The sequence below is a fragment of the Ictidomys tridecemlineatus genome, chromosome 2, assembly GCF_052094955.1.
Source record: "Ictidomys tridecemlineatus isolate mIctTri1 chromosome 2, mIctTri1.hap1, whole genome shotgun sequence".
Taxonomy (NCBI): Eukaryota; Metazoa; Chordata; class Mammalia; order Rodentia; family Sciuridae; genus Ictidomys; species Ictidomys tridecemlineatus.
Genome location: NC_135478.1, coordinates 217,511,065 through 217,532,053, shown reverse-complemented (window position 1 = coordinate 217,532,053; position 20,989 = coordinate 217,511,065). Strand labels below are relative to the sequence as shown.

At 42.0% G+C, this 20,989-nt stretch overlaps 1 protein-coding gene across 5 annotated transcripts in view; it reads left to right on the top strand.

The window, feature by feature from the left end:
- Slc37a3 (solute carrier family 37 member 3) overlaps positions 1–20,883 on the top strand; it is a 50,032-nt gene extending 29,149 nt beyond the window's left edge. For all 5 annotated transcript variants that reach the window (XM_078040639.1, XM_078040641.1, XM_078040638.1 and 2 more), the window contains 7 exons: positions 767–945; positions 3,753–3,894; positions 5,500–5,601; positions 6,175–6,222; positions 6,881–7,032; positions 14,295–14,360; positions 15,535–20,883. In XM_078040639.1, the coding sequence (XP_077896765.1) occupies positions 767–945; positions 3,753–3,894; positions 5,500–5,601; positions 6,175–6,222; positions 6,881–7,032; positions 14,295–14,360; positions 15,535–15,627 (782 nt within the window). In that variant the 3' untranslated portion in view covers positions 15,628–20,883. The remainder of the gene's footprint in view (positions 1–766; positions 946–3,752; positions 3,895–5,499; positions 5,602–6,174; positions 6,223–6,880; positions 7,033–14,294; positions 14,361–15,534) is intronic.
- Positions 20,884–20,989: the final 106 nt, after the last annotated feature.

The following is a 20,989-nucleotide window of genomic DNA, read 5'->3' as shown; positions in this document are numbered from 1 at the left end:
GTGTCTTGTTGGCATTGTCCCATTCATGCCATAACTGTGTGTTCAAATGAAGCGATGCACACCTTTTATAGATGAGTCTTAGCATTTGAAAAACTTTTTTTTTTTTTTGTACCTCTGGGGATGGAACCCAGAGTTTTACTCATGCCTCGGCAAGCGCTCTGCCACTGAGCTACACACCCAGCCTCCAGATGATTTTTATCATTGAGATATTGACTACGAATTAGCATGATTGTATTTCTGTACTTTTTGTGTGTGTGTGGTTTTGGGGATTAAACCCAGAGCTTTTCCCAAGCTAGGCAAGTACTCAACTACTGAGCTACATCCTCAGCCCTGTTTATTTTATTTTGAGAAATGTCTTATGAAGTCACCCAGGCTGGCCTCAATCTTTTGATCTGCCTACCTCAGTCTTCAGAGTAGCTGGGATTACAGGCATGTGCCACCACCCCTGGCCGCAGTTGTTTCTTCTACACAATGGCAATGGAAATAACATCAGCTAGGTGCAATGGTACACACTCATAACCCCAGGAATTCAGGAGGTTGAAGCAGGAGGATCACAAGTTTGAGGTTCACTAAGTTTAGCAACTTAGTGAGGCCCTGTCTCAAAATAGAAAAAAGGCTGAGGATGTAGCTCAGTGATAGTGCTCCCCTGAGCACCAATAAATAAGAAAAATATCAATCCCGTAAGTGATGATATATGTAAACCCTTTGCACCATGCCAGGCACACAGTAGGTGCTCTGTAAATGGTGGTTTTTATTGTTGTTTTAGGTCTCCCAGGTATTGAAGCAGAAGAAAACTTTGAAGAAGATTCCCACAGACCGTTAATTAATGGTACTGAAAACGAAGATGAGTATGAGCCTAATTACTCTATTCAAGAGTCCAGAACTGTTGCCCAAGTGAAGGCAATAAGCTTCTACCAGGCTTGCTGTCTTCCTGGTGTCATACCGGTAAGAACTGTTCAAATCCCTTACCACAGCCAGTAAGGCGGTGTGGCCTTGAGATTTACTCTGCCTGGGATAAAGCTTTTTGAGTGTTTAGCTTCTCTTTGATAGCTTGGTTTTAGGAATGCATGTTCAGAGATATGTTGCATAGTGTCCCTCAGCTTATCTTATATCTGAAGTAGGATTGGCAGACCTTTTCCATGAAGAGTCAGAGAGTAAATATTTTCAGCTCTGAGGGAACCATAAAATCTTCACTGACCTTCAGAGTTAAAAGGCCATAGACAGGATGGGCGTCGCCAGACTTGACCTACTAGCCCTGCTTGCAGACAGTCATCTGGCATGGGATTAAGAAAGCAAAATTGAGATTTTTTTGGGGGGGTACCAGGGATTGAACTCAGGGCTACTTGACCACTGAGCCACATCCCCACCCCTATTTTTTTTTTTTTTTAAGAGAGAGAGAGAGAGAGAGAATTTTTAATATTTATTTTTTAGTTCTCGGCAGACACAACATCTTTGTTGGTATGTGGTGCTGAGGCTTGAACCCGGGCCACACGCATGCCAGACAAGTGCGCTACCGCTTGAGCCACATCCCCAGCCCCCCCATCCCTATTTTTATTTTATTTAGAGACAGGTCTGACTGAGTTGCTTAGCGCCTCACCATTACTGAGGCTGGCTTTGATCTCGCTGTCTTCATGTCTCAGCCTCCTGAGCTGCTGGGATTACAGGCATGTGCCACCACGCCCTGCTCAAAATTGAGATTTTTAAATTTGTATTTTATGGTTTATTGAGGTATATAGACTTACACACAGACCAAGAATGGTTTGAACGGCTCATTGACTGCCTTGTTTGCCTACATTCTAATCTCATTGACTGCCTTGTTTGCCTACATTCTAATCTTCCCAGGAGAAAAATTGCCCTTTTTTAGAAGGTCTAGAGCAGAATATGCCACAGTGTCTCTTGGGCAGCGTTCCAGCACTGCCTCAGCCCAGCAGTCAGGAGAGCTCCCTAACGCCTGACGGGCTCCCTCTTGTTGCAGCGGTGCTGTCTTGTGGTGCAGATGCTGAGGCTGGAGTGGAAACTGAGGCATAGGTGATGTTTCCAGCTTGCCCACTCCCTTTCTGTGAGACCTGGGATAAGTCACTCAACCCACCCTCATGTCTAGTTCCCTCTCCAGTGGGATAGAGATTACCCCAGTCTTCCCTGGTGGCCAGGACATTGGGTTATTGTGTTGTGAACAAGCACCTGTTTTTTTGTCATTTTGTTTTTTAATGGTGCTTCATGAGTGTAACCCCCCCAGGTAGATTTAGTTCTACAGGACATCTTATTTTAGACTTCACAGTCCTCTTCTGCCTGTGACCCCAAGATAGGAAAACACTTAGAACAAATAGGTAATTAGGAGTTAAAATGTAAGTGTGATTTCTTGCAATTTTTAAACTCAAAGTTTTTTTTTTTTTTTTTGTACCAGGGATTGAACTTAGGGGCACTCGACCCTTGAGCCACATCTTTAGCTCTATTGTGTATTTTATTTAGAGACAGGGTCTCAGTGAGTTTCTTAGCACCTCACTTGCTGAGACTCGCCTTGAACTTGTGATCCTCCTGCCTTAGCTTCCTGAGCTGCTGGGATAATAGGCGTGCCCACCGCGCCTGGCCAAAGATGATTTTTAATATAAGGGAAATGCAAGTTCCTTTAGTCCTGTTCTTAGGGCAAGCTATAATCTTTCAACTAGATCCTAAAATATTCCACTAGTAAGAGTTTAATTTTTGAGACAGACTTTAAATTTGTTGTGACTGCACATTGAACTCTGATGCTGTTTCTTTGCACTCACCAGCCATTGTTCTCTGTCGAGGGTCGGGGTGTGAGGGAGGCCGAGTTAACTTGGTGCCTTTGTCTTTAGCAGGCTGTCTGGACAGCATGCTCTGGTGACTGGGACATGGCTCTCTAGGGGTGGCTGCTGTCCTGCCAGGGGAGCTTTTTTAAAACAAGTGATACCCAGGGAATAACTGGCCGCCCCATGGCCAGGAGTATACTGGCCAGACATCCTTTGAAGTCAGTCCCTCTGCTCCTCCCCCCTTTCCTTTGATGCTAACTGACAGGATTTCCTGGTAATAATGTGTTGAATGTAGGAGTCTCAGCCCCACCACCATCTTAAGGCACCCGCAACTGCTTTCCCTCAAGACAGAGTGACAGGGCCTAGGACTAGCATGTTCTTCCTTTCGACCCACCAGAGGTGCTCTTCTCTGCCACTGGTGTGCAAATGCAGGGCTTTTGGAAGCTCTGATGTGAAAGTGGTTCTAATGAGGATGCTTTTCTTAGATCTTTGGCTCAGTCACATGCTCTCTGTGGTTCACAATATTAACTTTGCTGAAAGTAGAATAACTAAGAAAGTAAGAGCTGTGATGGTTGCTATTTTTATTTGCCTGTGGCTAATGCTGGTCAGTGGCAAGAATATCATTCACCTTTATCTGAATAAGGAAATAGAGGTCTGTGCCCTGCCTTCTGGATTCCAAACTCTGGTTTGCTTCTACCAGAGAACTTGGAGAAGCCAGGGATCGTTAAGAAAGAGCCACATACTATGTTTTTGGTTTTGTTTTTTATTCCAAAGGCCTTTCTGGAAGCTACCTGGAGTACGGAGAGAGGGAGACTGGGTATAAGTGGGCAGATGGGAATTTGTAAAGTTGTTTAATTTTTGAAGTCAGGCACCATTCATCCCAAGTTCTTATATTTTGCTGTGTTTTTTAATTACATTAAAAGCTGTGGTCATGTTGTGCCATGCTGTTTGTCCCTTGCTGATAGTTGTATGTTTTTCTTATAGTATTCACTGGCCTACGCCTGCCTGAAACTGGTGAATTACTCCTTCTTCTTCTGGTTGCCCTTTTATCTGAGTAACAACTTCAGATGGAAGGAGGCTGAAGCTGACCAGTTGTCCATCTGGTACGATGTTGGAGGAATCATAGGTATATGAAAGTGCATCTTCTTCCATAATAGTTAGTCACTAGTAGCCTTTTACTGGATTGTGGAGTCTGACTCCATTTAAAGTTTAATTACTCATTCTGTAACTATTTTTCCTAAACTGTCCTAACAGTGAACAAACTCTTAAAAAATTATCCATAGGAAGGAAGATCCAACCCAAGGCAAGGCTGTGATTTAGAGGGCTCTCTTTTCTCAGTTTTTTGTTTAGGAGTCACTTCTTTTGTCTTAGGACATGCTTGAGATCTCTTTAAACACAATTCTTTTGTATACTTTCAGTGCTATCTTGGCTCTGAAGCTAATTGTGTGAGAGATTCAAGTTAGATGTGAATGTGTTCATTTTCACTGCCTCTCACCTTCTCCACCCCCCGCCCCCCGGCCCCAGCCTAGGAAGCAGAAATAAAACCATGGTGTGTACATTGTCAGATCCTAGAGGTAGGGACAACAGCAGAAATTAATTTTTGTGTTTTGTAATTGCTTCATTTTGCACATCAGATTTTAACAGTGACTTTGTGCTATAGCCAACTTGAACAAGGAAGTAAACTCTTAAATAAGAAAGTTCAGTGGGTGTGACACATACATGGCTATGGCAAAACCTTAATATCACCAGATGAGGTGGCACATACCTGTAATCCCAGCAGCCTGGGAGGCTGAGGCAGGAGGATTACAGCTTCAAAGTCAGCCTCAGCAATGTAGCAAGGCCCTAAGCAACTTAGCAAGACTCTTTCTCTAAGCAAAAAATTAAAAAAAGGGCTGGGGATATGGCTCAGTTTTAAGTGCTCCTGGATTCAATTCCTGGTACCCAAAACAAAAACAGAACAGAAACCTTAGGTATATGAAAATGCATCTTCTTCCATAATCCAGAAGCTCTCTACCACGGAGCTACAACACCAGCCCTTTTTAAATTTTATTTTGAGACAGGATCTCACTAAGTTGCCCAGGGTGGCCTTGAACTTGTGATCCTCCTGCCTCAGCTTCCCCAGTCATTGGGATTACAGGCCTGCACCACCACAGCCAGTTAGACCTGACCATACTTTTGTGCCTTCTGAAATTAAAATTGCCTAGATGCGGCCATATGATGGGGGTGTACCAGGTGTTCCATATCCTCTAAAACTCAAACTGGCATTTTTTTTGAATATGACAGTGTTACCCAAAGGAATCACATCACCTCCTGAGCCTCCTCACCTGTTTGTTCCTACTAACTCATAATTGCTGCATTTCATTTTAGTGAATTTTTGATTGGCACTGCTAGTAGCTTGTGAAGTGTGGTCCTTCTAGGATCATCTTTTAAATTAAAAAGCTGGGGAAAAAAATCAAGAAAAGCACTCACAATTTGTTTTTGTAGGGAAAATAGTAAGTAAGAAATCATGGCTCGTTTTGATGATTTTTCTTATCTTGATGTTGGATTTGTGGTGTCCTGTCCTCATCGACCGTCATGCTGATTTAAGTCAGTTTATCTTCTAAAAGGAAATGGTGGTGTGGACTTTCGGGGAGAGCTGGTGCCATTTTTGGCTGGACCTGATAATTCTAGAGAGTACAGGCAGCCGAGCTCACAGCTGAAATGGTTGTGACTAGTGTCTCTTTGTTTGAAGGTGGGACTTTGCAAGGCTTCATCTCTGACATCCTACAGAAGAGAGCACCAGTGTTGGCCCTTAGCCTGATCCTTGCAATTGGCTCCCTTGTTGGGTACAGTCGTGAGTATTCCTTACATTGTTTCCTAATCTCTGGGGAATAAGCATTTTCCTAGAGTAAGAGACCAGCCCTGGAAAGAGTCTGTGACCAGCTGAGGCATGATATGTCACCTTTGTATAGTCCCGTGAGTGCCGGGAAACACTGACATCAATGGTTTCATTTGTGTTGGAGGAAGCTGGCGTCTCTTGCCTGGCCGATTTGTTTAAAAGCTTGCCTGGGAGTGTGTGTGCTTGTTTGAGGGGTGGCTCCAGAGGGACAGCATTAGAGCCAATAAAACAATAAAAGGGGTGAGGTTTCAAAAGCAGGAAGATGCTGATTAGTAGACATGGGTATGTCCTCAGTGCTGTGGTGGTGGGGAGAGCTTTTCTCTAGCTTTTAAAAGTCTCATTAACTTGGGCACCAACAAGAGGCAGACATTACAAATAAAAGTTGGAAAAGGCCTTGAAAGAACAGTTTCTCTTTGTGGCTCTGGGAGGGATTTGTGAGGTCATAAGATTCAGGCCTTTGTGTCCTCTTTGTGGACGCCCATGTCACTGCTTTTGTAGTCACTGTGGCGTGTCTGTGTCTCCTCACAGGTTCTCCAAATAATAAGTCCATCAATGCGCTTCTGATGACGGTTACAGGTACGGCGATGGCTCGGTTCACTGTGCTGTTCTTCTTTCTTTTAATCTGATTGCTACTAAAAGCTAGTTACAGGGAACTCAAGTGATAGAAAGGTGGCTCCTTTTCTAGATTCTAGTCTCCGCTCTAACTGGCTTTCTCAGTCCTTTTATGACAGAAGCAGTCCCTGCTGAGGCATTTTCTAAAAATTTTGATGTTGCCCACCTTTGGGTATGACTTCAGAAAGTGGCTGGGAAGACACCACATCGGAAACCGGTTTAGTCACCTGTACTATTGACATAACTTCTTTTTTGCCTGCTGTGTTTTTCTGTGTTTGGTTAAATTTAGGTGGTCAACTGATTGAATGACACAGCTCTGCCATAATAAAATTTGACGAGCTGGTGCCATTGGTTATTAAAGCAAATGTCACATGATTTGCTACATGTTTCCTTTCTGTGTATTTTCTATCAATACAGCACAGTGTGACACAACTGAAGAACATCCCAGAGGAGTGGATGTTAGCAGTTTGAATATGATACTATCTGGGACTTTCCTTTTTCTTTCCATTCCTCTTTAACCTACTAATTACAGTGTCAGAATGATATTTTGCCCTATCCAATGGCTTGCTAGTGTTGATATGAATCATGTTTTAATAAGAACCTGTTCTGTTTTTGACTTCAGGGTTTTTTATTGGTGGACCTTCTAATATGATTAGCTCAGCTATTTCAGCGGACCTGGGTCGCCAAGAGCTGATCCAAGGGAGCAGTGAGGCTTTAGCCACGGTCACAGGAATTGTTGATGGAACCGGGAGCATTGGAGCTGCCGTGGGCCAGGTGAGAGAACAGAGAGGGGTTGGGATTAAATGCTAAATCTTTCATGGCGAGTGGAAAAGTGCCACTGTCTGGGCCACAGTAGGTGGCACTCTCGTGCTGTGGAATACTTGCTATGCCGAAAGCCCGAGGTTTTCATCTCCTCTGTGGCCCAGCTGTTGTGAACTGATGCGGAAGGCCCTCTGCCTTTCTTAGTTTCTTCTTTCCATTTTTACCTGCAGATTCTTCCTGTCTGCAAATAAACTAACACTTCTTAAGATTGATCCTTCTGCCTCAGTCCACCGCCCCCTTCTTCCCAGGCCAAACTTGGCGCTCCAAGTGGGGATGGTGTGAGACGCATGCATCTATTATCCCCATCTGCATACAGACCCCATTTTTCTCCTCTTTTTAGTGTCTCTCTTCTAAAAGCATACGTGTCCCTGTACATCTGTTCTTTACATGGGTCCCTGTCACATGGGACCCTGGACTCTGCAACTGCCTCTGAGGCACATTGTTTCCTGCATGCCCAGAAACCTGAATATTTCAGAGCGTGGTGCATAAGTGTCTTATATCAGAATCATCTGGGATTCAGACACAGGGCTTACTGCAGATTCCCTGTGGTGGGCCTAGGGCCTAGGTTTCCCTAGGCCTTTGTGGTGATTCTTATACAGTCTGACATTAGAGAGCCGTAAGCTAAGATTGGCTTACCATATGTAGTCAGAACTATTAAAATTGCTCCTTTTTGCTTAAATTCAGGCTTTCTTTCAGGAAGAGATATGTCATGAAACATACCTCTCATGGGATATGGTAATTTTACAAAAATATGGATTTGGGACTTGTCTCCATGGGTTGAACCCATGGAAGTGGATGAGGCATTTACTGGGGAAAGAGAATGCAGATGGATCCTCAGAGAAAGCCCAGTGTCACATGCAGTCAAGGGAATAGCATTTGAGTAGGCATTGGTCAGTAGGCCATAGATGTGGAAAGGTCAGGAGAAGCACTGAAGGACAGAGCTTCTTAGTGGACATTTAGAAGGTCACTAATAGCTTGGAAGTTTGCTAGCTTGCCTACTGTGGGGGCAGTGAGTTTCTGATCACTGGTGGTAAATGACAAAGTGGGTATAGAAGTAAATCATCTTACTACTTGTCACCTTCCAGCCATGAAGTGTAGCTTATTGTTGACCTCCCTCTTGCCCACAAAGGTGGCATTTTGACTTGTATTCTTCTGTAGCCCCCATACCTAGCTGGTGCTTGGCACACACAATAGACTTATGGTATTTGCTAAGTTATCAAAGAAGGAATGCATGATGCAGTTGGCAAATTGCATGCTCAGCATATTTGGTTATAAGACTAGAAGGGGAAAAACCTTAGCAAGATTTGGAGAATTATGTGATCATACTTTGGAGTAGAAATTTTAAAATGTTATTGGTTATCAGGTCAGAGATCTAAATTTTTAGGATAAAGAATGACTGTATTGGGCTTCCTTTTCCCAATATACTTCCTCACTGATGTGTTCTTCATTAATTAAATAGGTGAATTATACTTGCATTTCAGGGAGTACACTTTTATTTAGAATATCTCACCTGCCAATGTTGAGATCCCTAACTGGACTGGGTCAGCATTAGACTGACCTCCATGGTCATGGAAGCATATCAGGAGTGAATCATAGTTAGCTGTGCTCATTCCTCCTCTGTGTTGTGTGTGTGTGTGTGTGTGTGTTGCTGGGGATTGAACCCAGGGCCTTATGCGTGAGAGGCAAGCACTGTACCCTAGCCTCCCTCCTCCATGTTGATTTCCAAAGGATGTCCCATTGCCTGAAATCACAAACTCTAGGACTTCAGATTCAAACTCTCTTAGCCTATCCCTCAGCCATTCCCCTGACTGCCCTGAGTAATATGGTTGCTGCCCCTTCTTCTGTCTTCTCAAGAAAATAATTCATTGTTTACTCTTTCTGGTTGCCATAGCAGTGGATGCATACCTCCAGCAGAGCACTCAGCCTCGTGCATCAACCTTTACTGGTTTGTCCATCTGTCCTCTGTACCAGGCTCTGTATTCCTGGGAACAAGGACTGTGTTTCATCCGTCTTTGTGTTTCCAGTGCTTAGCGCCATTTGGACACATAACTGGGGCTCAGTAAGATAAAGTTGTAGTACATGTCCAAGGGAAATGAGAACAGATCTCCACATTAAAACGTATACATAAACGTTCATAAGCTTCATTATTCATAGAAGCTAAAAAGGAGAAACAACCCAAATGTCTATCAGCTGATGAATGGATAAACAGCAGTTAGAAAAGAATGATAGGTGAACCTCAAAAATATTTTGCTGAGTCAGGCATAGTGGTGCATGCCTGTAGTCCCAGAGTCTCGGAAGGCTGAGGCAGGAGGATTGCAAGTTTGAGGCCAGCCTCAGCAACTTAGAAAGGCCCTAAGTGACTTAATGAGAATGTCTTAAAATACAAAATGAAAAGGGCTGGGATGTGGCTCAGTGGTTAAGTGCTCCTGGGTTCAATCCCCAGTACCAAAAAAAACATATATATATATATATATATTATGCTGATAGGGCCAGGGATGTAGCTTAGTAGTAGAGCACTTGCCTAGCATGCATGAGATTTTGGGTTTAATATCCAGTACTGAAAAAGAAAAGTGTGTCTGTCTGTCTTGTCTATCTATCTATATTTGTTATATTCATATGAGATGTCCATAATAGATAACTCTATTGGGAAAAAATTGGATTGAGGGTTGTGTAGGTCTGGGTGGGATGGGGGAATGACTACTGATGGGTAAAAGTCTTTTTAGGGCTGATGATAATGTCGAAAAATTACATTTAGGCAAGATTGTACAACTCTGAAGATACACTAGAAACCGTTTAGTTTTACACTTTTAAAAGGTGAACTTTATGTTATGTAAATTACTTATTGACTATGCTGTTTTAATAAAAGATAAATTTGCTGGGCATGGTGGCTCATGCCTGTAATCCCAGTAACTCTGGGAGGATGAGGCAAGTTTGAGGCCACTTTGGCAACTTAGTGAGATACTGTCTCAAAATGAAAAATGAAAAGGGCAGGGAATGCAGCTCAGTGTAGGGTACCCCTGGGGCCCATCCCTAGTACCTACCCACCCCACACAAAAGTTGCAGTCAGAGTGTTCAGATAGCCATTATGCTTCCTTTCACAGGTGATTAAACCTCTACTTTTTTGCTTTACATGTTGTAATCTAGGCTAATTGTTTTGCTTTAATTTTCCCACTTATAAAATTTAAACAGTATGTGATAAAAGCACACAGGTGACCCTCAAGTCTATGGTCAATCAATTTTTGACAAGGGTTCCAAGACAATTCAATGGGGGAAAGGATGATCTCTTCAACAAATGGTATTGGGAAAACTGGATATCCTCTTGCAAAAGAGTGAAGTTGGATACTTACTTTGTCCTGTACAAATGTTAACTCAAAATGGATTAAAGACCAACCTTAAGAGCTAAGATTGTAAAACTCTTAGAAGAAAACACAGGGACAAATTTTCATGACAAGTATATACAGAATATTCTCAACATTCTTATTCATTAGGAAAATGCAAATCAAAAATACAGGAAGATATTTACCTATGACATGATTCTACATTTAGAACACCCAAAAATCTCCACCAGAAAATTCCTAGAACTCATAAACAAATTCAGCAAAGTAGCAGGATATAAAATTAACACCTGTAAATCAGTTGCATTTCTAATCACCAACAATGAATCAGCTGAAAGAGAAATTAGGAACAAAATCCCATTACAACAGCCTCCAAAACAAAACAAAAAAACCCCCAAAACCAAACCACAACACAACTTGGAAATCAATCTAACAAAAAGGTAAAAAAAACTTCTACAATGAAAACTACAGAACACTAAAGAAAGAAATTAAAGAAGACCTTAGAAGATGGAAAGATCTCCCAGAATTATGGATAGACAGAACTAATATTGTCAAAATGGCCATACTACCAAAAAAAAAGCACTATACAGACTTAATGCAATTCCTATTAAAATTCCAATGACATTCTTCATAGAAATAGAAAAATCAGTCATGAAATTCATTTGTAAAAATAAGAGTCCCAGAATAATCAAAGCAGTACTTAGTAAGAAAAGAAAAGTAGGAAGCATCATAATACCAGACCTTAAATTATACTACAGAGCTATCGTAAGAAAAACAGCATGGTATTGGCACCAAAACAGACATGAAGACCAATGGAATAGAACAGAAGACACAAAGACAAACCCACATAAATATAGTTATCTCATACTAGACAAGAGGCACCATAAACCTACATCGGAGAAAAGATAGCCTCTTCAACAAATGGTGTTGGGAAAACTGGAAATCCATGTGTAGCATAATAAAATTTAACCAATATTGTCCTGCACAAAAGTTAAAATAGATCAAGGACCTAGGCATTAGACCAGAGACCCAGTAGGCCCATCCAGCTTTCTAGCATTTTGGTTTAGGAACTGACTTCCTCAACAAGACATCTGAAGCACAAGAAGTAAAATCAAGAATCAATAAATGGGATATCAAACTAAAAAGTTTCTTTACAGCAAAGGAAACAAAAATCTTTGCAACCTGCACTTTAGATACAGCATTAATCTCCAGAATATATAAAGAACCCATAAAACTTAACATCCAAACCAAATCCCAATCAATAAATGGGCAAAGGAACCAAACAGGAACTTCACAGAAGAAGAAATATGAATAGGCAAAAAATATATGAAAAAATGTTCAACATCTCCAGTAATTAGAGAAATGCAAATTAAACCACACAGAGATTCCATCTCACTACAGTCAGATGGCAATTATCAAAAAATGCAAGTAACAATGTTGGTGAGGATGTAGGGGGAAAGGTTCACTTGTACATTTGTAGTGGGACTGCAAATTGGTGCACTCACTCTGGAAAGTAGTACGGAGATTCCTCAGAAAACTTAGAATAGAACCACCATTTGACCCAGTCAGCCCACTCCTTGGATATACCCAAGCATGGAGTATATGCTTTAGTGACACAGCCCCATCAACATTTCTAACAGCTCAAATCACTATAACTAAGCTATGGAACTAACCTTGGTGCCCTTCAACAGATGAATGGATACACAATGAAATATTACTCAGGCTGGATATGGTGGTGCATGCCTGTAATCCCAGTGGCTTGGAAGGTTGAGTCAGGAGGATCCCTAGTTCAAAGGCAGCCTCAGCAAAAGTAAGGTACTAAGCAACTCAGTGAGGCCCTGTATTAAATAAAATATGAAATAGGGCTAGAAATGTGGCTCAGTGATTGAATGCCCCTGAGTTCAATCCCTGGTACAAAAAAAAAAAGAAATATTAGCCATAAAAAGTGACTTTATGGCATTTGCTGGTAAGTGGATGGAACTGGAGACTACCATGCTAAGTGAAATAAACCAGTCCCCCAAATCCAAAGGCCAAATGCCTGATATGCAGATGCTAATATACAACAAGGGGGCAAGGAATACAAGTTCATTGGATTAGACAAAGGAGGATTAGACAGGTAGGGAAGGGGAATGGGAATAGGAAAGACAGTAAAAGGAATTGGACATGACTTTCCTATGTTCTTATATGTATACATGACCGTGAAACTCCACATCATGTACAACCACAAGAATGGGAAGTTATACTCCATTTATGTCTAATATGTCAAAATACATTCCACTGTCATCACTGTCATGTATATCTAAAAAAAAAAAAAAAAAAGCAAAGAAAAGAAAAAACAGGGAGAGAGCCAGATGTGGTTCGCAAACCTGTGATCCTATCTACTTGGGAGGCTGAGGTGGAAGGATTACAAGTTCCAGGCCAGCCTCAGCAACTTAATGAGGCCTCAGCAACTTAGACCCTGTCTCAAAATAAAAAATAAAAAAAGCTTAGTGGAAAAGCACCCCTGGATTCAATCCCCAGTATGAAAGCAACAGCAAAAATAACTATAGAACTCAGGGATGCAACTTCATGCCTGTGGGAAGCTGTAATCAGAAAATTATGAAATATCAAATGTTGGTGAGCGTGTGGAGAAATCAGAGCCATGCATTGCTGGTGGGAATGTAAAAAAATAATAAATAAATATGGAATTATCATAAGATCAAGCAATTCTACTCCTCAGTATTTCCCCCCCAAAATTAAACACAGGCACTCTGGTATTTGTATGCCAGCTCCTGTTCGTTGTATCATCATTCCTGATAGCTAAAGGGTGGGAACAGTCAAGGTATCTAACAGATGAGTGGATAAATAAAATGTGGTGTATATATACAGTGGAATACTCTTCACCATAAAAGGAATAAAGTTCTGATACATGCTTACAATACGGTTGGACCTTGAAAATGCTGTGCTAGATGAAGTGAGCCGTACACAAAAGGACAAACATCTACAGTTAGGGAAATTCCTGGAGTCAGAAGGGGGCCATGAGGAATTACTTCTTAACAGGTACAAAAATTTCTATTGGGTGATGAAACTTTTGGTAAAAGTGGTCATGGTTGCACAACATTGTGAATGTAACTGATGCCACTGTTGCATACACTTAGAAGTAGTTAAGACAACAACTCTTTTTTTTTTTTTGGCACCTGGGATTGAACTCAGGGGCACTCGACCACTGAGCCCCATCCAGCCCATTTTATTTAAAAACAGGGTCTCACTGAGTAGCTTAGCACCTTGCTTTTGCTGAGGCTGGCTTTGAATTTGTAATCATCCTGCCTCAGCCTCCTCAGCCACCGGGATTACAGGCGTGCACCACCATGGCTGGCCTAAAACAGCAACTTTTATGTGAGGTCCATTTTGTTGTAATCAAAAAAGAATGGATTAAATACTATGAGAATCTTTAGTAATTGAATGTGAAATAAAAGAACGTGCAGTAGAGTGTCGAGGAAGAGCAGCAGTCCTGTGTGAATGGCGGAGCTGAAAAGTGAGCAGCTCATGTAGAAGACAAAGCATTTTGAAAGCATGGATTGTTCCTTTTATTGGAAGACAGAATGCTTGAGTGAGAGTGGTTTGAGGATGTTCATCTTCCTCTCTGAATAGCAGACTGAATAAAAATAAACCTGAATGTAACATCTTTTATACAGTTTTTGTATTTGCACCCTGAAAGCTTACAGAATGAACCATTAATAAAGCTTAAATGGGAACATGTCCGTGGAAGGGCTTTGTAAATGGGCATACAAACCCTAACTCCCTTCTGATTTTCTAAGATAGCTGTTAGTCCACTTTTTAGCTACTTCATTTTATTAATTTATTAAGAATTATACTGTAATTCATTTCTCTTCCTTTTAGTATTTGGTGTCTTTAATCCAGGACAACTTAGGATGGATGTGGGTTTTCTACTTTTTCATTCTCATGGTAAGTGTATGCCTTTTTTTTTTTTTTTTCATAAACTTGTCATTTTTCTTAGTAATTTTGTTTAGAGTATTTATTTAAGTCACTTTTTGAGAAATAGCAAAATTTCTGATTGCTTTTAAAGACCCTTTTGTGAAAAGTAATGTTTTATTAGTCAAAAATACACATTCTTTTCTCAAGGAGGAAAAGGGTCCTCAGTTTATCCTTGATCTGAGTCTAATGAGTGTTGCTATTTATAATGCCAGATGAACAACAAGGGACTTACTTAAGATCTGCCAACCGTTAATCAGTGCACTCTTCTGGGTTGTTCTCTATCTGCTAAAATATAATTTGAGATTTCTGAAGGAAATTACAGTGTGTGCCAAGCAACATAGAGTTAAAAAAGAAGCATTGATCTGATTAACACTGTCCTGTGTGCAGGTTCTGAATGATGAACATCTCTGGAGGAAATAGTAGTTACACCTTAGATACTCTTGGCTGAGATTTTGTACTCTCTGGGAAACAGCCAATATTGAAATAAGGCCTTGTGCTTTCAAAGTGATGAATAGGCGTGTTACACACTCTGCCACACTATTGGTGGAATAGTGCACAAGACAGATCTACTTGAGAGTCTGGTGGTGGCCTTGTCCTCCAAGGATGCATGTAGTGTCCTATCCCTAGATTTGGGCCATCCTGATTGGAGGCATCCTTAGCCTCCCTAGGACGTGGGGTTGTCTTCTTGTCTGGCATCGGCAACCCCAGGAAGCCTCTGGAGCTCTCTTTTAGTTACCTCCTGGCTTCTGGAGATGGTGCCATATGACTGGTTCCATCCTTGGCCTCCCTGCTAAGTAAAGGGAAGTAGCTTCTGAAGACCCTGCTGGTGTGGTCATGCTGTTGTAGAAAAACAATTTCCATCAGTGAAACCCCGTTTTTTGCTGAGGCTGCAGCAAAAGTGTTTTGCTCTACCTAATGGAAATCCTTCACTTAAGTTATTTTTTGATAGCTAATATGTCATTTAGTATGTTGTGATATTAACTGTAATTTTCAAAATCATTTTCTAATTCACTGAAGATTAAAATTATCTTTCTAAATAATCAAAACGAATGTAATTGTTCAGACCCATTGTTTATGTCCAAAACATGATGCTCTAACTGAAGTAAGTTGTCACTGCATATTTAATACTTTCTTCTCTTCACAGACTAGTTGTACAATTCTGTTTATCTCACCATTAATAGTGAGGGAAATAATCTCTCTTGTGCAAAGGAGACAAGCTCACATATTGAGTGAGTGACTGTGCCCACAAGAAAAAAAGAACAGTGGGAGACACGAGACTATAAGATCTTTTAATTCACTACATTTGGGGTTGTCTAAGAGTGCTAACATAACCTCGGCTTACCAGACCTCTTCAACACTGCCAGCCCCCCTGGACACTGGCCAGGAGTGAAGACTGCATTATTTTTCTACACTATAGGAATTACTATTGATGATTTTTATTGTTTCATGAATGTACTGGATGGTGTATGAATCTACCTGCATCCCTGTTGGCCCTTTGAGGTTTATGCCTTTAACCCTGGTATCATATTGGCCTTGGAACCTGTACTGCAGCCTCAAGAATTGATGAACAGGAGAGAGCTGCACATGGTTTGCATGGATAATGAATAAAAAGGATCATTGCATTTTGCTTTGGTAACAAGTTTGCAGAGAGTGGCTCACCTCTGAAGCACCAAAACTTGAAAAAGAGCTCCTGCAGGGTTGAGCTGCAAACCCATCATGGACTAAGAACACCTCTACCAGCTGAGCTGGGAAAGATGGCGCCACGTGCTTGTTGGCTCCGGCACTGTCTCAGAGTCTGTCTCAGAGTCGTTTGCTAAAGAAGCAGACTATCTCCCAATTATTGTCAACTTGTTCTGCCTCTTCACTCACAATTAGCTTTGACAACTGGAGGCCTTTTGTGATTTTGAGGACAATCAGGCACATTAGTTATCTTGAACATTCCATTGTGTAGCTCTCAACCCCAGATTTGCTGTCTGGGAACTTCAGGGCCCTCTGGGAAGCGAATCTGCTCAGCCCTATTTTTGGAGGATTGATCTCTGTCACTACTAGGTTCCTGGAGTTCCCTCAGCAGAAGACAGAATTAGAGGAAAATCCTGGAAGTGTTCCAGAAGCGTAAAGTGTGTGATGTTGACTCACGCTGATGGGTTTCTAGGTCTGAGGGGTGTTGTCTTTAGAAGAAGGTAGTGTATGTATTCAAGGCTGTGAATTCTATATTAATCGGTGTTTTAAGGTCACTATATGTATTTTAAATTATGTAAACAAACTAGTAGGAAAATGTGCAATTTTGAGGGATACCTAATTTGCTTTGAATTAGCAAATATTTTTCAATCTCTTGCTTTATACTTCAAAATGTGTGTGATGAACTTGTTGATGATATTTAATCATGAGGATTTTTGATCACTTTATTGCTTGTTTACTGACATAAAAGGAAAATACAAAACACAGGAAGGAGAAATAAACCAACTTTTGTAGTAAATGTCTATCCATTTAGTTATTTAAGTCTCTTCCATGAGTTCTGTGTATTTTATTTTCTCTTTCTCTCTCTCTCCCACCCCTCCCTTCTCTCCCTCTCCCCTTTCCCTCTCCTTTCCCCTTTCCCTCTCCTCTCCCCTCTCCCTCTCCTCTCCCATCTCTCCCTCTCCCCTTTTCTTTAATTGAACCCAGGGCCTTGTGCATAGTCATCAGCCACTGTACCCAAGCTACCTCCCCAGCTCAGCTCTGTGCCTTAGGTGTCCTGGTACCGAGTGGCACTAGTGTGCAGGTGCTGATCCTCCAGCCTTGCCCGGTCTCGAATGCCCGCTATGTGCTGGTTCCCAGTCTTGGATGCCCCCTATGTGCTGGTGGGCCTAATTCCCCTCAGGCTCTGTGGACACTTGCCCTCTCGCTCTCTGGAAGACTGCTCATTCTGGATAAGTTGCCTAGTTGTAATTTAGGGACTGGCCAGATGAACCTGTTATTTTCATAGACCCTTTTACTCACATTTAACTCTGAGAGTTTCTTTTTCTCCCCCGCTCCTCAGCAGCAGGGTTTTATCTTTGTGTCCTGATGCCAGCCAGTGTTTTCTTACCAGTTTAACTTTAGGTGGGTGAGTGTTCTTTGACCCGTCTGTGGCCCCCTGAGCTGTACCTGAAATGAAATTATAAATAAAATAAATGCTCAGCTTTGGAAGAAATGATGTATTGCCCTATGGGTGTATTTCCTTGTGTTCTAGTTCTGCCAATCTGGATGAGAATTCACTTTAAGAAATGCCTAAGAGTTAACTTCACTCTCTTATTAGTATTTTTCCCTGGAAGAAAAGGCCATAGTGAAAGCGCATCGGAAAATGCCTTCTCTGTCAATAATTTGAAAAAATGTAAGGCACAGTAGGAAACTTTTACACACTAAGATAAAGGATTGTTGGATGTGAAAAAAAATTGCCTTCCAAGTTTCTCATGTTCTGGAAGTAAAAATGATAATTCAGATTTTTTTTTTTTTTAACAGTGCTGGGATTGAGCCTGGGATACTCTATCACTGAGCTAACCTCCTAGCCCTTTTTAACTTTTTATTTTGAGATAGGGTCTTGCCAAGTTCCTAAGGCTAGCCTCAAATTTGTGATCTTCCTGAACATCTGGGATTACCAGTGGCCCACTGTACCTGGGAAAAATTCTTTAATTAAATTTTAAGTTGGGCACAGTGTCCCATGCCTATAATCCCAGCAATCAGCAACATGGGAGCTAAGACAGAAGGATTGTAAATTCAAGGCCAACCTTAGCAATTTAGTAATACTCTGTCTCAAAAAATAAAGTGGGCACTGTGGCACTCCCATAATCCCAGTGGTTCAGGAGGCTACAGCAGGAGGATCCCACATTTAAAGCCATCCTCAGCAACTTAGTGAGACCCTGTTTCAAAAAAAATAAAAAGGGGTAGGGATGTGGCTCAGTGGTTAAGCCCCCAAGGGTTCAATCCCTGATACCCCCCCAAAAATAAAAAGGAATGGGGATATGGCTCTATGGTTGAGTGCCTAGCATGTGTGAGGCCTTGGATTCAACATCCAACACCACACTAACACACACACACACACACACACACACACACACACAGAGTAAAATACTAATTAAAAAAAAAGAAAGGTCAGAAGGGACAGAAATGGTCTTCTCCACCCGAGGCTCGTTTCCTGTCTACATAGGCTACTCTGCCAGTTGCCTGCATTAGTAGTTTTCATCATAAATCACTTACCTTCTCCCCAGATCAAAACTCACAAAAAGAGAAAATTTTATCGTTGGGTGTTCATGGGCCAAACTCAAAGTCCTTAGACAACAGAGACAGAAACTTTGGTCAGAGAATGGGAGCCTGGGGGAGGATCTCCACAGTGCAGCTGTCACCTGTTTCTTTTTTAAAGTATTTTTTTTAGTTGCAGTTGGACACAATACCTTTTTTTTTTTTTTTTTTTTTTTTTATATAGTGCTGAGGATCGAACCCAGCGTCTCGCACGTGCTATGCTTGGCTCAGGACTCACTGTAGTGGCCCTTTTCTTGCCTCCTTGTCCTGACTTGCTCTTTCCTGTAATACCCCTTTTCACTCTCAGCATCCTGAATCTTCATTTTCCTTGAAGGCTGGCCAAACTGCCTAGTCTAAGAAGCCTTTTCTAGCCAGCCCTCCAGGCCTCCCACTGCCCTTCCTTCCTCAGAGCTTACTTGGTGCTGCTGGTGTCTACTGCCTCATCCTCTTTTCTCCAAGCTTGAGGGCCTTGGTGGTTGGTCCTGGATATCCTTGCTCTTGTTGGAAAAAGTGGAAGGAACCTGGGAGTAGAGACTTGGCAAAGCAGGCTGAGGGGGCCTGGACCCTGGGGATTGCTTTTTTACTTGTTTCCTTCAAGAGAAGGCCCTTCTGCAATAGCTGTCCAGGCCATCAGACAGTCGCTCTGCGGTGGTTCCCAGTCCTAGTGACATTGGGATCTAGGATGAGGAGAGTGAGTTTGTAGGAATTTTTAAGGGAAACACCCTCCAACCATTGAAATGCAGAATCAAGCCATTGAGATGCAGAAAACACCATTGTAAACGTTGGCCCATGCCCTCGTAAAGTGCAGGAGATCTGGCAGGAAAGCTGGTGCAAAATTGTGCAGCTCCAGCCGGGATCCACCTCTAGTCCAGCCCCTCTGTAAATATTGGATCCCAGACCAAGTCTGGATCCCAGACCAAGTTGGGGCTGCTCCTCACTCTTGAGACAGCCTACTTTCTCCCTTAAATATGTATCTGCTGCCTTAAATAAACCTGTCTATGCCTTTGCCTAGCTTGTGCTGAAATTATTTTCCATTATACATGCCAAGAACCTCACTGGTCCTGGGTTGAGTTCTGCCTCTCCTCTGGGAACTCCTTGAACCCTTCTTTAGAGACATCTCTGCTGCTGTGACAGTCTCCTTAGCAGCTCTGCTCCTCTCCTAGAGAGCTCGCAGTGGGGAGCAGGAAACTCAGTGATCCAGTGCAAACTCCCTGTTCCCGCTACACATTCCTTCTGTAGCCTTTCATGTTCTCTTCCTGCCCCCCAGTTCCCCTTGATACCTACCTTCTATTCATGCTGCTAGAGTGCCTGTTTCCTCCGGAACATTCTAGAGCCCCTATCATAAGACCACACAGTCTGCCGCAGGCCGACTGGTTTTACTGCCCGATTGTGTTCTCTGGTTGTTCCTGGTTGTCACTTCTCACCAGAGTCAACACCAGGCCCTGGGACACATTTAATCAGGACAGCCATTCACTTTTCCCATCTTGCCTCTTTTGTTCCTTTAGATTGGATCTTAGTTATCCTCCTTTTTCTTTTCCTTAATTGCCCCAAGCATTTCTGGTGACAAAGTTTGTTTCAGCATGTATCTAGCTAGGGTAAGTCAGATGAAGTGTGAAACACTGAGGTTTATATATGCATGACCATGGATAGCAGATTCCTTAATATATGGGTATATATGTATATGTTACACAATATCTATAATTATATGTTATTAATAAGTAGCATTTTAAAAATGTATTTGGTACTGGGGATTGCACTCAGGGCATTTAACCACTGAGCTACATCCCCAGCCCTTTTTATATTTTATTTAGAGACAGGGTCTCACTAAATTGCTGAGGCTGGCTTTGAACTTGGAATCCTCCTGCCTCAGCCTCTCAAACTTCTGGGATTACAGTTGTGCATCACCATGCCTGGCTTTAAGTGGCATTTTAGAAGCAAGTACATGTGTATAGGGCTGGGGATGTGGCTCAAGCGGGTAGAGCACTCGTCTGGCATGCGTGCGGCCCGGGTTCGATCCTCAGCACCACATCCAAACAAAGATGTTGTGTCCGCCGAAAACTAAAAAATAAATATTAAAAAAATTCTCTCTCTCCCTCTCCTTCCCTCCCCACCCCCCCTCTCTTAAAAAAAAAAAGTACATGTGTATATGTGAGCATATATATGCATTAATGTGCGTATGAAATATGATAATTTCCTATAGTTACATATTTATAATTAAAAGATTTTTTTCACTGTGCTGGCAGTTAAAATGTGTATTATTTGAAAAATGTGTATGCTTAAAAAGGACTCTTCTGCCCAGACCTGGTGGGGTGGTCTCTCCCTGAGTAGTGAAGCGAAGCCTT